Source organism: Monodelphis domestica, chromosome 3 (genome assembly GCF_027887165.1).
Source record: "Monodelphis domestica isolate mMonDom1 chromosome 3, mMonDom1.pri, whole genome shotgun sequence".
NCBI classification, from domain to species: domain Eukaryota; kingdom Metazoa; phylum Chordata; class Mammalia; order Didelphimorphia; family Didelphidae; genus Monodelphis; species Monodelphis domestica.
This window is the reverse complement of record NC_077229.1, coordinates 264,798,406-264,814,192: the sequence shown is the minus strand read 5'-3', so window position 1 is coordinate 264,814,192 and position 15,787 is coordinate 264,798,406. Positions and strand designations below refer to the sequence as shown.

At 35.3% G+C, this 15,787-nt stretch overlaps 1 protein-coding gene across 47 annotated transcripts in view; it reads right to left on the bottom strand.

Annotated features, from left to right (window-relative positions):
• Window positions 1–15,787, bottom strand: part of EPB41L3 (erythrocyte membrane protein band 4.1 like 3) — a 243,190-nt gene that overhangs the window by 67,651 nt on the left and 159,752 nt on the right. For 8 of the 47 annotated variants that reach the window (XM_056823711.1, XM_056823701.1, XM_056823721.1 and 5 more), the window contains exons 13-18: window positions 14,482–14,535; window positions 12,097–12,132; window positions 11,186–11,377; window positions 3,752–3,871; window positions 2,369–2,767; window positions 1,017–1,148 (exon numbers count right to left, since the gene is read on the bottom strand). In XM_056823711.1, coding sequence (XP_056679689.1) covers window positions 1,017–1,148; window positions 2,369–2,767; window positions 3,752–3,871; window positions 11,186–11,377; window positions 12,097–12,132; window positions 14,482–14,535 — 933 coding nt within the window. Of the gene's footprint in view, window positions 1–1,016; window positions 1,149–2,368; window positions 2,771–3,751; window positions 3,872–4,388; window positions 5,124–6,026; window positions 6,120–6,515; window positions 6,591–11,185; window positions 11,378–11,870; window positions 11,937–12,096; window positions 12,133–14,481; window positions 14,536–15,787 lie in introns of all 47 variants that reach the window. The other 39 variants (XM_056823700.1, XM_056823710.1, XM_056823720.1 and 36 more) reach the window with 22 other exon arrangements.

Here is a 15,787-nt window from a genome sequence, read left to right as displayed (position 1 = left end):
TAACAGGATGAGTTCAGAAAAACTTGGAAAGACTTTTATGAACTGATGCAAAATCAAAGAGAAAGAACCAGTAGAGCAGTAGATACAGTAAAATAAATATTGGGTGATGACCAATTGTGAAAGACTAAACTATTATCAATAAAACAAGGTTCCAAGATAACCCCAAGTGACTCCTGATAAAAAAAATACTATACACAGCCAAAGAAGGAACTATTGGAATCTGATTGCAGATTAAAGCATGCTACCCTTCACTTTATTTCCTTTGCGAGTTTCTTATTGTACATGTGATATGTATATGTGATATTGTATATATTAATCTTCAGTCATGACATGGGAAATATGGAAATATATATTGCATGAAAGCACTGGTATAACCTATATCAGATTATTTACCCCATTGGGGGAAGGGAGAGCATCTGAATTGCAAAATGTCAGAAAACAATTATCAAACATTGTTTTTACATATAATTGAAAAAAATAAAATTCACTTGAAAAAAAAGAGGGTATTGGCTTCTCCTCTTTGGAGGTCTTCTGATGATCACTTTCCTATATGTTGGAGTGGGGTTTTTTCATGTATGGTTTGCGCTAATTGGCCACTAAGATCCTTTCCAGCTCAGTTTCATTATATACAAAACAATGTAGTTGTACTAAATGATTTTCATAGTCCCTTTTCCTACCAAACTTTATGACTATGACTCCAAGTGCAGTGTTCAGTGCTACTATCCTTATATCCTATTTGGGAAAACTACACCAGTGTCATGCTCAAAGACCTATTTGAGTTACGGAAGGATAGGCAAGCCTAGCTGTTATAGTCATGGGCTCTACTATAAGTAATGATTACATTTATAAGAATTTTTTTCAGTTTATCAACATTTATTGATTATCTCTGGATAACAGAATGAAGTTTGGTCTCTCTAACTGTTATCTGACAATCAAATTCATAATTACAATACATCTTAAATTTAGCTAAAATATAGTAATAAAAAGAATGGCTTGGCCTCTCTAGTGTGTGTTACCTGTGATGATTCATATGTTATGGTTTTTGTTTCAGTATGAACTACTGGCACTTCCTTGGTTGCAATTTCCAGCTTTACTCCTCCTGGGGAGACACTGCCAAAACTTATGGTTTCTGTCTTCACAGATGATGACTGTATCAGTGGGAAACAAGGAAAGTGATTATTATAGTTTAGATACACAAATTTTTTTTCTTTTTTATGATAGAAGCATTACATTAGTATGGAATATATGTATGCTGTGTTACATGAGAAGCAAGGAAGACAGGAGACACACACCCACACACCACACCCATGTAGGGCATTAGAATCTCCTGGAATTCAAAGGCATTCTTTACTTTTGTTAAAATGTTGCAGGTGAAGAAAACTTTTTGAGAAAAAATTCTAGTGTGTTTTCCTCCTTTCCATTTCTGCTGTAGTAGAGTAATAACACAACCCTGTTATCTAGTAATTTTCTTTTTGAAAGTAGGGTAAGAAATCATCAGCCAGTTCATTAATACCAAAAAGGAATCCTGTAGAAGAACAAAGTTGAAGAAATAATTGTTTACTGCAATTTTGGCATTCAGCACATGGGAATTTATATTTCTTGATTCATCCAAATAAATGAAAGAAAAGAAAAACCTCTCAAATTATCAAAATATTTTTTGGTTGGATCATCCCTTCTATGTCAAGAATAGCAAAAGAGTGAGATTTCAGAGCTCCCGGCACTCTAAGGGACTATTGGTAGTATCTGACTTTCCCTTTTTTTAAACCCTTCCACCTTTTGTTCTAGTAACAATTCTAAGATAGAAAGGCAAGGACAAGGCAAAGAGAGTTAAGTGACTTGCCTAATGTCATACAAGTAAGGAAGTATCTGAGGCCAGTTTTGAACCCTGGTACTCACAACTCCAGGCTTGGCTCTTTATCTACAGTACTTCCTAGCTGCCACCTACTTTTCTATAGCACTTTACAAAGGGTTTCCTCATGACGATCCTGTTGTCATGAGCTAAGGGGGAAAATTACCATTAGCTTCACTTTAGAGATGTGGAAATGGCTTGGAGTGGTTAAGAGACCATTCCACAATTACAAGAGCTCGTGAAGTGACTCAGTCAAGACTCAAAACCTGGTCTTCTGATTCCGAGACCAGGGTTCTTCCCACTTCATCATATTACATGTTGCTAAAGATGGAAGCCAGCAACAGCCCCCCATAACTGCCATGCAGGAAGGAAATTGGAGGAGAAACATACTGCACTTTGCAAAGAGAGAGAACCAAACTGAACTGCATATGCTTATTTCAACTCTCTGAAGGTAACAATTTCAGGACAGAATCAATCAATTTGCTATTAGCACAGAAAGGTCTGTCAACCATTAGTTACCTCAAACTGAGGTTTTGATTCCAATGATTCCGAAATGAGGGATCTTGCAGTCTGCTCCTCCTCCTCTCGCTCATGAGAAGCAGTGGCAATCTCTTCTTGTTTGATTACAGCTTTATCAGCCGCCTCCTCCTCCTCCTCCCTTTTCTCCTCTTTAGCCCCCTCAATCAGAGCGGAACCCGCCTTCCCGGTAACATTAGAAGCCACAGCAGATACTGCCTGAGCTCCAGCATCCAAATGAGTTCCAGCCAGGTTAGAACCATCCCCACTTGCATGCACATTCATCACACGTCTCTCCTCCACCACCACCGTTTGCTGAACAACCTTCTCTGAGCTAAGCTGCTGGTGCTGCTCGGTGGATTCCTTCTGTATTTCACTGGGCTCCGTCTTGGTTTCTGTGCTCTGCTGGGGAAAAAAAAAAAGATTTTGATGTCAGGATGCCTCTTCAAAAACAAACACAAAGAAAACAGAAGCCACTTACCCAGCTGCCTAATACCCAAGTTAAAGGCTTAACACTGGAAAACAGATATTAAAAAAAAAAGCATAAATCATTCCCAATTCCATCTCGTTTACCTCCTCCCCTTCCAACCTTAGTTTAAGCTCCCAACAGAAATGTAGGCTATTACTTCAGAATATGGGCAACAGAAAAGCAAAATACACTATTTTAAAAAAACATATACATTAAAATAAAAATGTTATAGCATATTCACGTGAATATCAGCAGTCTAGGGTTGGATGCTAAGTCAAGTAAAAAAAATAAAAAGAAATGCCACAGGATTTCACAGTGTGAAAGCTTTATTAATTTTATTCTACTTTATTGGAGATGAGTGAAAGCCAGAGGATAAGCAGAACCTAAGACTGTTTTGATGAACCTATGGTCCATGTGCTGGAGCATGGCAGAGTGGCAGCTCCCCTCTACCTCTCGCACCTGAGGACATTTCTCCCATCACCTGCTCCTCTGCCCAGCAGTCCAAGGTTCACATGTGATGTGGGGGTTGCAATTTGGGCTCTTGGTCTCTAAATGGTTTACTATCACTAAATGGTTTACTATCACAGGCCTAAGAATTTTAGGGCAAAGTAGCTTGCATACACACACAGATACATATATGTGTGTGAGTACGTATGCCACGTGTCTGTCTGTCAAACTATATTTCTATACACATAGAGTGTATGTATGCATAATTAAACATACACACAAGTCATATATGTATATGTACACAAATACATATTCACACCCCATGCATGTGTGTATGTATACTCACTGTGTGTGCAAAGCCACCTATATGTATATACAAATATATGAACACATATACACAAGGCAAGAAGGATACAAAGCAAGAAACAGATATACAGTCAGAAAAGTCAAAAAGGGAAGCAAATGGCCACCTGAACCCAGTTTTGTGAAGAAGTAGTAACCCCTCCTATGAACTCTGTGGGTTTTCTTGCAGAGTCTATTAAAGTGAAGATATCTGAGCCATCCAAGATTTTTTCACCGGTGGACTTAGTCTGAGTAAACAAAGAAATGAAGAGTCAAACACAGGACAAAAACGTTCACTCACAGACACATTCATCCATGTTAATTTAACAAAGCCATAGGCAGGAGGGAAAAAGGAGGAAGGAAAGGAAGAATCTGAGAGCCTGAGGTCAGGAAAAGAAAAGAATGGGAAATAAAATAGCACAAATCTGTAGTGAACTCTAAGCTTTTCTTTTTTAAAAGCCAAGTTATTAGGATTGGGATGGTGCCGGTTTAAGCAGACCTTTCTCTCCCCATTTTCTTTGCAAGCCACAGCAGCAATATTACACTTCTGTTACAGGGAATTTGAAATAAAAGTGCAAGGCTGAATGCCTACATTGGACTGCCATCCTTATTTAATGATGAGAAAATAAACAAGCTGGGTTGGCTGTTGTCAACATAAAGTCAAGTAGCAAGAGAAACTGAAAGGTTCAGGGTAGAAGGGTATGGCTCCAAAATAAGCCATGCTTTAATCTTTAAAATACGAGACATATAAGAGTCACTGGTTACCACTACTCGGGATGCAGACGACTCAGTGACATAATGAGCAGTGGCAACGGTGAATCCTGGCTCCTGGGAATACCTCCACTCAGATGGGCTCTTCTCTTTGCGAGCAAAGAACCCTGCTCTTAAAGCTTCCTTGTCTGGGACTTGTTCTATTCCAGTAAGCTGTATGCTTGCCAGAGTTGTACGTAATTCCAAATCCTTTTCCAGCTTCTGGGTTTTCTTCAGACTTTCTTCATCTGGACTTGGTAGCCGGGATTCAGCTTCCTTTATGGGGGCCAGAGACTCGGACAATTTCCTTTTCACGATCTGCACCTCAGGTCCTCTCTTGGCCTTGTCATCTGAGATGGCTTCTAGGACCTCATATTCGGTCATTACAGGGATGATTTTCACAGATTCCTTCATCCCTCTCTCAAATTTCTGAAGGGCTTCAAGTGTGGAAGGTTCCCCTGCTTTTTCACCTTCTTTAGCTTTCCCTGTCATGGTCACGATTTTTCCAGAGACAGTATCATAAGATTTTCCTAAAGTGTATGTTTTCTGTTTGCTCTCTTCTTTCCATTGCATCTCCCGTGCTAAGTCATCAAAACTCTGCATTTCAATGCTGCTGGATTTTAACACGTCAGCAGGGATGTCACCAGTTTTACTGCTCACAGTCACCACTTTGTAAGTGACCATTCTTTTTGAATCGCCATCAACTATCTCAGTAGGTATTTTGTCTACAATAACCCAATCCTCTGTGCCCTATATTTGAAATATAAAAGCTAAATTAGAATGTCTGTTCCTCCATTTTTTTTTCAAATAAGAATCCTTTAAGAAAACTAGAAGAGCTATTTGAAGACATAACTACCTTCACTTCTGGGGTTTCATACTATACCACAAAATGGCAGGTAGCAACACTGTCATTTGATGAAATCCTTTCAGGTGAAAATTATTGACTGTAAAGGACATGCCTCTCCTTGACACTCCAACCTTAAAAAATCTAATGGTAAATATGACTAAAGGTAGATATCATTTTTGTGCCAAACAATTGGGCATTCTTTTGGCTCATGAACACACTGCATTATTTATAGCTTTTTATTTGTGCTTTTAAGGCCAGCATGAAAAAAATCAAAGGTCTTTTTTGGTTAAAAATATTCTAGAAAAAGTCTCAATGCTTTCTTTTTGCTCCCTTCAAGTAATTGCCAAAAATTCCACCAAGCTTGGAAAAAAGATGTCATATCCTTAGCAAATCTCTCTGCCTCTTTGAGACCAACTTAAGAGTTTCAAAGAAAGTCTATAAATAGTTTATATTTTGTTCATTGCTAAAATCTCTTACAAATAAGGACAACATGAATTTTTCCCAATTTGGTTACCATGTGGCCCACTGACTATTCATTTTTTATCTATTCTCCTCAGTTTTATGAAGAAGCCAAACTTCTCTAGGATAAAACTTTTTATGAAAGCAAAGGACTAATAGGATGCAATATGGCAGCTATTGAACTTAACAGTGAGTGTACTATTAATATGGCATGTAATATCACATTTGCCACTGCCTAAAACCTAAATTAGGTTAAAATATAAATGTGTGTATGTGAGTATGTATATGTGCATATATGAATCATACTTGTCTAACTGTTGGTAATACTTTAAGGAATTAAAATTAACCTCTAGGGTTGATGGGACAGTTTTCTGCAAAATGATCTGATGGGAAGAAACCATAGTGCCGGCAGAATCTCTTTCCTGCAGCTTCTTTAGTTCCTTTGGCAAATGGAAAAACCAATAAGAATTGAGAACTATCATTGTTAATCAAGATCAGCAGAAGAATACCATAAAAGGAATATATATCAATCACAGTCGTTTTCAAAGAAAAATGGATTAGAAAAATACATGCTTGGTAAATCAAAGACACAGATATACACTCACCTAAGGGGAGGAGGCATCAAGGAAGAATAGGTTGACATTTGCTAATCACAATAGTTAGAGGCTACCCTAATTCCCCTCCCCCAGGATCCAAACAGAAAATGGCACACCTACCTTCATGTACTAAATATGGTAACTTTTCAAAGGAAAATGAAATCTCAAGACTAATTCTAATGAAACTTAGCTGTGTCAAAGCAATTCCATCTTGAAATTTCCTGTATGTTTGTTTTTTACCTGAGACTCAAGGAATGAAGAACTTCCCTGCTGCAAAAATATAACTTTTTCAGATATTTCTCTTTCTTCTTTGGTCTGTTTGAATAAAGGGGGTTGGGTTGGAGAGGGGGAAGTAGACAGTTTCCAAAAAAGGAAAGTTAGGAAAAGAGTTCTTATATTTTGCAGTATAAATGCTTATCTAGTATTCATGCATTTTTCCTGCAGAAACAGGTTGTTTACTTTGTTAATTGATTTGAAGAAGAAACAAAGAGAACTAAAAAGAAATTTAATAATTGCCAAGTAAATGATTTTGTTCTTATTCCTCTGACAGAACACATCGACTTTTTACCTTCAAGCTCCTTTTTTCTCCTGCCAGTTTCTGCCTTTGTGAATGTGCAACTAGCTCTCTGTCATTTATATAGTTTTGGATATTAGTTTTATAAAAGGGAGTTAGCAGAAAAGTCACTAAGTTAATATAGAAAGAAAAATGCCAAAAATACAGGCTTATTTTAAAAAATCAACAAACATTAATTTTTTCATCTCTTCTTAAGCTGGTTTGCATTTTTGCCAGATGAAATGTCTGTGTCTTGAGAGGCAGTTGTACATCATAAATTTTTAACAGCAACAACAATATAAACCAGTTATATCTTTTCCCCTAAATTTATATCCCCTCAAAAATTTAACAAAATACTTGAAGTTGGTGAGACTTATTTGGTCTTTTTAATGACATGGTGAAAGTCATGTTTTATGTTGTTAGTCCAAAGATTTCTTGGAGAAAGGCCAGCAGGTAGTAATTGCTTAAACATGGCCATCCTAGAAAAGGGAAGATTTCTTATAAACTAGTTTAAAATTACATTTTCTTAGAAGATTGCTAGTCTTTCTTAGGGTGGGAGTGCTTTTTATGTTGAAAAGAATGAAAAGCAGCCACATTCAACATGGATTTTGTTATCTTTTCAATCAATGTCTAACAAATTATAAAAATGTGAGGAGAGATCAAAACGAAATACACTTTTCAGAATTAAGCTGGTGGGTACTAAGAGGGAGTTTTAAAAAGCACTTCCTATTCACTGAAGTGGACTATGATGGCTAAAAATAAGAGGTAAACATGATTCTCATGGAACTAGGTATTTACCATCAGGTAATGTCAGCAATGGATCTAAAGGTGTTTAATGTAAAGGTAGCAAGTTAGAGGGAAAAAGGTATATAGATTTTAAAATGTGAACTCTAAATATAGTCAAATTAATTACTCAAGATAAAGGGAATAAAAGAGATGCAGATGACTTTTTCTTTTTAAATAGATCATCTCAGCCTTGGCTTCAGAGGACAGTCAATTCAATTCAACAAATATATATTAAACACTTTTGTGCAGAGGATTTTGCTACATACTAGGGGAGTTACCAAGTTTAGATAAGGTATGGAATGCCTGCCTTTGTGAAATTCTAGCTGCAAGTTCTGATACATATATACACAATTACATTGCAAAAATAATTTGTAAGTATTCCAGAGATATGCAAATAAAGCTCCATGTGAGGTATAAGGGGGGGGATGTTATTAAAATTAGTGGTGCATGTATGATCAGTAATGGAGGGAAGATCAGGAAAGACTTCCAGGAGGAGGGCTTTGAGTTTCTTAGGCACATATCTCAATCCTGTCAGTCACTCATATGTAGATTCCTATTCGATAAAATAATCTATCTCCTTTATTCCTTCAGCCTTACTTTTGGTAGTTTAAGAACTGGCTCAGTAATTTGGGAGTCATAATCTGTAGTTGTAACAGATAATTAAGTCAGTAATCTACCCTCAGAAAATTAATAGAAGTGGAATTTAAGAATACTTTGAAGGACCACATTATTTTATGAACTGACAGATCTGTTTCTTCTGATTAAGGGTTATCTGAAGGAGATTAGACCCTTTTTATGAGAAAAAGAAATTCACAGATATGTGATGGAACAATACAATTGATCTTGTATTATCAAGAATGGAACAAAATTACCTCTGTTAAATCTACCCTGTAGCAAGAAGATCTGAGATAGATCTGCTACTGTGGGCAAGTCAAAAGAGGACTGTGAGGCCCCTAGAATTAAATGTAATGGCATAAGTAACAATGTACTTTCCTTGAGAGTAATGATTGTTTACTTTTTTTTTTTTAGTGTCTGCATCCCCAAGTGCCTAGCATACTGCCTGACACATAGTAAGCATTTAATAAATGCTTTGATACATATGCAGAACCAGCCCTGTTAAAAAAGGAAACAAATTCTATTCCCAACCTTTTTGTTTGTATTTGACAACCTCATCTTTTACACTCTTCTGCCTCTTCTGCCCTTCTTTCTAAACCTGGTACCTATTCTAAATTTTGATCCAAAGGAGCTTGCTTTATTGGCTAGATTTCAAGTTTGAAAGTACTCTCCAATGGAAGTTCAATCTAATAATAGATTATATATTACATTTTAAGGAGACTTGCCATTTTAAGAGGTCTAAAAGGAATAAATCTTTAATGGAATTTTAGACATTCTAAAAAGCTGTAGGAGAGCTATTTTTGTGTAGAAGTCCCTGTGCTGAGAATCTCTTCATTTTATGCCATAGGCAGGTGATAGGCATCATTTGACCTATTCATAAGGCTGACCCTCACAGATGCATACTTAATCTTATTCCAAAACAAATATCTTTCCTGTCATTACCAATTGTCTTATACTATCCAATTGGCCATCAATACAGATATTTACGACTCACAAAGGATGTTTTATTTGTTTCAGTTCAAATCACAGCTTCAGATTACATAGGAAGGATTCTAGATTCTTTGTGGGAATACCTTTTACTTTTACATAGATGTCTAATATGCCACAAATCGTTTCAATGTCTAGTCTCTTTTTATGCTCATGATATCTCTTAAGGAAAAGATTTTTACAATGATTTGATCTGGGTCTGATTATGATTACTTGGTTATGAAGCAGTGCTCAGTTACAAGAAATAGGAACGATCAGGAAAACTTTTAAGCTATTTAAAAACATCTTCCAATGAGTTTTCAACATGCAGTATATTGATTCTTCCTATTGAGTTTAATAAGAATAGATTCTCAATTTCTGTCTGTGCAATCTCTGTTTAATAAGAGTGGTTCCAGTGCCCTGTATCCATATGGTCAAAAAGTTTCATCTTTTCTGAAAAGTAAAAAACTCTCATTACTGCTGGAAATCTAAAAGGGTCAATTTTATATATTTGGAGTAAAAAATATTTCCTATACAGAGAGTAAGTGCTCTGAAAACCTTAAGATACTATAGAAATGTGAGTTACTATTGTAGGACTATCAAAGCACCTGTACTACTATACACTTATTCTATTTTTAAAAATATTTGACCCTCAAAAAAGATTTTAAAATATTAACATTCTCTTCTTTTGAATACAACTGTATTTGCGTGATCAAGGTCATCACACATGTCAATCATAAACAAAGCATTCAGGCCCCCAAAGTCCTACCACTGCCCCATGATTGCTGTTCTTTTAACATATTTTTTTAATATAGCCAGAGGTTTTTAAGAATGAGGTTGATATCCTGTGTGGGAGAGTTTAGGCTACAATTAGGAGAGTGAGCGAAATGAATTTCAAAGTCTCTTCTATCCATTTTCCAATTTATTTTCTGGTTTTTAAAGCAGATGAAGGGCTAGAAGTTCTCCATCCCCGAAAGAAAAAGGATTTAAAAAATGGGTTTAAATTTTGGCAGAAACTTGAACATACTAAAGAAGAGTTTCTAGAGTTATCACAAAGCACAAGAAAAGTGACTACGGAATCTCCTATCTAGGTTCCTGTTTGAGAAGTTCAAGGTTTGATCTTTTGGGGATGGAGAACTTCTAACCCTTCATATGCTTAAAAAACAGACAAATGATTATCTGCAGATTACTGAAACCAGAAGATTTTTTTCAGCATATAGATCAAGACTCTGAGGAAGGCAGAGTAGCACAGAAGAAAGAATATTGCCTTTGAAGTCAAAGAACAGACCCTGGTTTAAATCCTGCTTCTGATGCTTAATACTTCTACAATTTGGGGTAAATAAATCCTATGAGCCTCAGTTTCTTCATATGTAAAATGAAGTAGCTGCACTAGATAGATAGCTTCTGAGGTCTTTTCAGTTCTAAGACTATGATCCTTTCACAGGTCATTACCTCCTTCTATGGGCTGCCTTTTATTTTACTTCATGTCACTTGTCCCTGAAACAAATGAGGAGAAAGACTCAAAAGTTTGAGAGAATTCCTTAGCTGTAAGGAGCAAGAAATCATTCTAGAAGAAAATTGGAATCTCATTTCACATTATAGTTTTCTGGATTTCTATTTTTAATTAATTAAAATAGTTCTTTGAGTCCTTTCTCTTCTATGGTAGTTTATTGTCCATTCAGCTGTCATTATACCTAATATTTTTAATATATACTTTCTTTTATTTTGTCATTCTGTCCTCCACACACTGTTTGGTTCCAAAGATAGCTAATCCTCTGGAAGCCTCACATGTTGAAAAGACTTCTGTGATGCTGTTTTCAGTTCATGCAACAGACAGTGGGTGAAAACAGCTCAATCAGCCCCTGCTCAGCTCAGTCAGCCTGTACTCAGACCCTACTTAATTCTCTTTCCACACTGCAGAAGAACAAGTAAAAGGAAGCAAAAAAGACAAGAAGAGATGACACTTGCAACCGAAAGATGAATCACTGACCTCTTCAGGCACAAGTGGTTCAATCATCGGGGCATCTTCCTGTCTCATAGCAAGCCGCACTGGAGATGTGGAAAGTCTCTTTTCCCATTCATTAGTCACGGCAGTTTCTGTAGAGGTCTCTAAAAAGGTTCTTTTCAGCTCACTAATGTTGGTCTGATGTTTCACCAGCTCTTCCTGATTTTTATCTAACTCCTATATATAAAAATCAAAGAAAGAGAAGCCCAAACCCAAAGCATTACACCTCATTCTCTTTTTGCCCCTACCTGTTAATAAAACTAAGCATTCAAATGACAACACAGTTAGTAGAGAATAATTTTCAAGTAGCACTCTTGGGCACTGGGTTCAAGACACTGCCACACACACACTGGTGAAAATGTGGTATTTTTAAAGGCAATGACAGAAGAAATCTAGATCAGATGGAATAAAAATCAAAAAAGTCTAAAAGGTAAATTGTGAAGAGCAAGATGGCAAATAATCAGAGAGAATTCAAACATATGCACACACACAGAGATAAAAAAGAAGGCATCTATTTCTAATACAGAATAAAGGTCACAGGAAGCTAAAGAGATATACCTAATTTATTAGCAGGTGGGAGTACACATTTCATGCACCATAGTGAGAGTCCACAGGTAGACCACTGAGAATCACCACACACATACATGCACTGGTATATACCAATACCAACCTCTAACATAAGATTACTATGTTTGATATACACATTTTCACCCTCTATTCGCTTAATCAGACTATTCTGAAAAAAGTGGAGAAGAAAGGGAAAGGTAAGGGACATGGTAGTCAAAGGGAACAAATTGCCATCATCCTACATCAATAACAGACTAACCAACTACATAGCATGCTGAGAGATTCAACCACCACACCTTAGAGTACACATTCACTTTTTCATTTTCTACCTGTGCCTTGAGGTCTGCATCTTCCTCCTGATCCGACTGTCAGCATCAAGAAAAAGTGGAAAATAAAGTCTTACCAAGACAAATCATTCTAAGACTGAAACAGATGAACTTCACATTTGTGCTTCATAGCTCTACTGCAGAATTTCCATTATAAAAGTCTCACACATATATATTAAGAGAATGACTAGGAAAGAGAGAACAATGATGTCCATTTCTTCTAAGTATGTTTGAAACATCAGTATCTTGATTTCCAAGTATGAGAAACAGGCACATTTACAGTTAAGGCTAAGAGCAAGAAGCTAAAAGGCTGTATCCCACAAGACTTCAGGTTGAACCTATTGAAGTGTGCCAAATGACTTCTGTAGGTAGTGGTTCACTATCATTTGGTGTATCACTAATGAAATGACAGCTGAGATAAACCAGGGTTATGTGCAAGGACCACATCACCCTGAGAAGTTTAATCAGGACTGTATAGAACAAGTTTAAAATTCAAAATAACCAAGTACATCAATTTGTCAGATGAAGCTCCAGTATAAATCACACAAAAGAGAAACAATGAAAATTGCAAGCATAATTGCACACATTAATATGACGATTAGAGTATATGGAGCTGGTGGCAGATTACAAGTTGAGTGAGTCAGAGAGAGCACAATATTCATTCATATGTCCTTAGACATATCATTTAACTTCTCTGTGCCTTAGTTTCCTTATCAATTAAGTGGTGATTGCACCACCTGCCCCACATGATTCAAAAGATGTTATGGAAATATTTGAGGTAAGATGGGGATAATAATACCCTTAGTACCTACCGCCAACAGATTTGGGGAAGATAAAACAAGATAGCATATGTAAAGTGCTTCATAAATTTTAAAGAGCCATTTAAATGTCAATGAATATAATGATAAATCAATCAATGATCCTTAATTAAGAACCTACTATATACCTGATACTGGAGATAAAGAGAAAGAAATTAAGTTGCCCTAATTTAAAGAAGATTATAATGCAGATTAAAGCTAAAGGCATTATGCATATACCCTGTATATATACACATGTGTATATATGTATGTACATATGTTTCTTATGTGTGTAGACAAAATTTGGGATATATTATCCATGACATACTATTAAGGTATTTTTATTACACTTAGTAATTTTAAAAAAAAATTAAAATATATTTAGAAAAAATTACTTCAATCTGTTGATCAGATTTTATTGTATTATTTCTCTCAACTCAATCATTTCCAAATATTCAAGTTTCACATCTGGAAGCTTCTCTATCCCTCAACAACTAATCATATTTATAGGCAGTTAAAAGTTTACAAATTTCTTTCTTTACAATCATCCTCTGTTAGGTAGTATACTAACTTTTTTTTAAAGATGAGGAAATGAGGCTCAGAGTAGTTAAATAATTTGTTTGTAACTACGACTAGTAATTCTTTTTGCTCTCCAGAACTGCCTTTTTATAATACATGTTATTTCTGAGGCAGACTTAACAAAAAATTCATCTCAAGCTGGCTCATCAATTTTAAAATTATTTTAAATTAAATTATTAAATGAATTTCAGATATTTTAGGAATAGTCCCAGCTTCCTCTAAGAATCAATGAATTGTATAAATATATTAGTGAGATTCTTTAAAAATAGAAAATTCAATTTACTCATATGCAGATATCTAATGACTTCTTGAGAAAGCATGCATGAGTAAAAAACAGTTGTCACTTTGGAGGAAAGTTTTAATAAATTACCATTAAATCAATCTTTCCATCATCAGAGTATAATACCATTGTAATAGAATATATTAATTTTGGAAATGAAAGTTTGTTCCCTTTGATTGCCATATTCTAACAGATAAAGAAAATATGAATGATGTATATGGGCTGTTTTGGGTTTTTTTAAAGAGTTCTCTTTCAAAAATGTATGCTGGGTGAGGGAAAAAATGAAAAATTACTGAAATGGATTTCTGTTCAAAAAAATTCTTAGGCTAATCTGTCAATTTCCCTTTTTAAGCAAATGACTTTGGCATGGGCTCATTTTTAAAAATTAGATTTTATAATTTAAAAAGGAAAGTAAGTATCATTTAAATTTCTTAAACTTACACATATCTAGTTGTTTCAGAGGGGAAAATTGGCTGAGGGGAAAGGATAGTATAAAGAAAGCACCATGACTGTTCTTTTTATTAGCTATCAACACGATTTTTAAACTTAGAACTTAAGTTTTAATTAGTATTTTCAGTCCCCTAATTCAGTTGAAATTCATCTCATTTACAAGCAAAGCAGTAAAAATGAGCACAATGTCTAAAGTATTCATTATAGGCAGAGTTATATTATATGTCACATTTCCTTAGCTAACAACTGTATACCATAAGTGTCGGTAGTTACTATACCAACCTCAGTGGCAGTGGTTTCACCATCAGCTGCAGTATCCGTCTGTTCACTGTCAGTCTATTGATTATAGCAGTAATCAAGGTCCAGAAGGGAGGCAGGAATAGAAAATAAACACATTCTGTCAAACAGGGCAGGTCACAACTCAAATAGGTCCATCTCTATGACTGTGACCTTCAACATACTACACCTTCCCAATAGTATGCAGCTTTAGGCAAAAATAAAAGAAAATCATAACTAGGTTTGATCAACATAACAGACTCAGAGGAAGACTCAAGGTAGACATAGCATGATGCTTTATTGTTGTGACTATATTAGCCAATCTGAACTGTCTGAGAGGAGTCTCTAAAGTATTTTTCTCTGAAGGAAAGTAATTTGCCCTTTCTCTCCCATTTTTTTCTTTAACTAAACCCTTGAGAAATCTATCAAATATTTCTGTTTAATATATTAAAGGTTGCTCCTTATATATTTAGCTTACTAGGAGTTGAGAGGTGAAATTTTTCATACAATAGTTTTAAAATGCTACTATAACAGTCACCTAACTTTCAGCCCCTCATTTATACAAATTTATTATTTACACTTATTTATGAACCATTAGGCTGTCTGCATTACCAATAAGTCCCTATAGGCAGATAAAAGTAACTCAAAAGCTCATGTAGCATTTGTGCAAAAATGTCTTTCACTTGATAAAGATAGTTGCTATTGAATGTTTTCTAGATAATATATATATATGTATATATATATATATATTTGCTTCTGCTTTTTTCCAAAATGTTAAGTATATTGAACTATATTCTTAAACATGTCATTCTTATAAATACTGTACAAATAAAGCAGAAAAATAACATCTAATAGATATGATAAAAACAAAGCACAGCATTCTACAGTCTAGACTGGACCTAGATTGACTTAGATGTATTGTTAGACTTAGTGGCAAGTTCTAGACTGGCTTAGAATTAGTTTTAGGCCCAATATTTTAAATTGTACAATTATAGGTAGACTACATCCTCATGAAAATGACAAGACACAGGCCTTAATGTAGTACAATGAGCTCTACAATCTTTTAAAGAGATTTTTATTTTAATAACTATCTATCCAAACATTAAGAAGAGATTTGCTGATCAAACAGTCTCAGCTAGGACATGGAATAACTGAAGCTGGGGCAATCCAAATATTTGGATGTCCATTTTAAATTTTCTAATAGGAGTACAAAAAGGACACAAATCTTGTTTTTGTTTTTGTTCTTACAGAAGTTGTTTTGTAATTGGAATTATTTTAATTCACCTTTGGATAGATCCATTTCTTACAAACA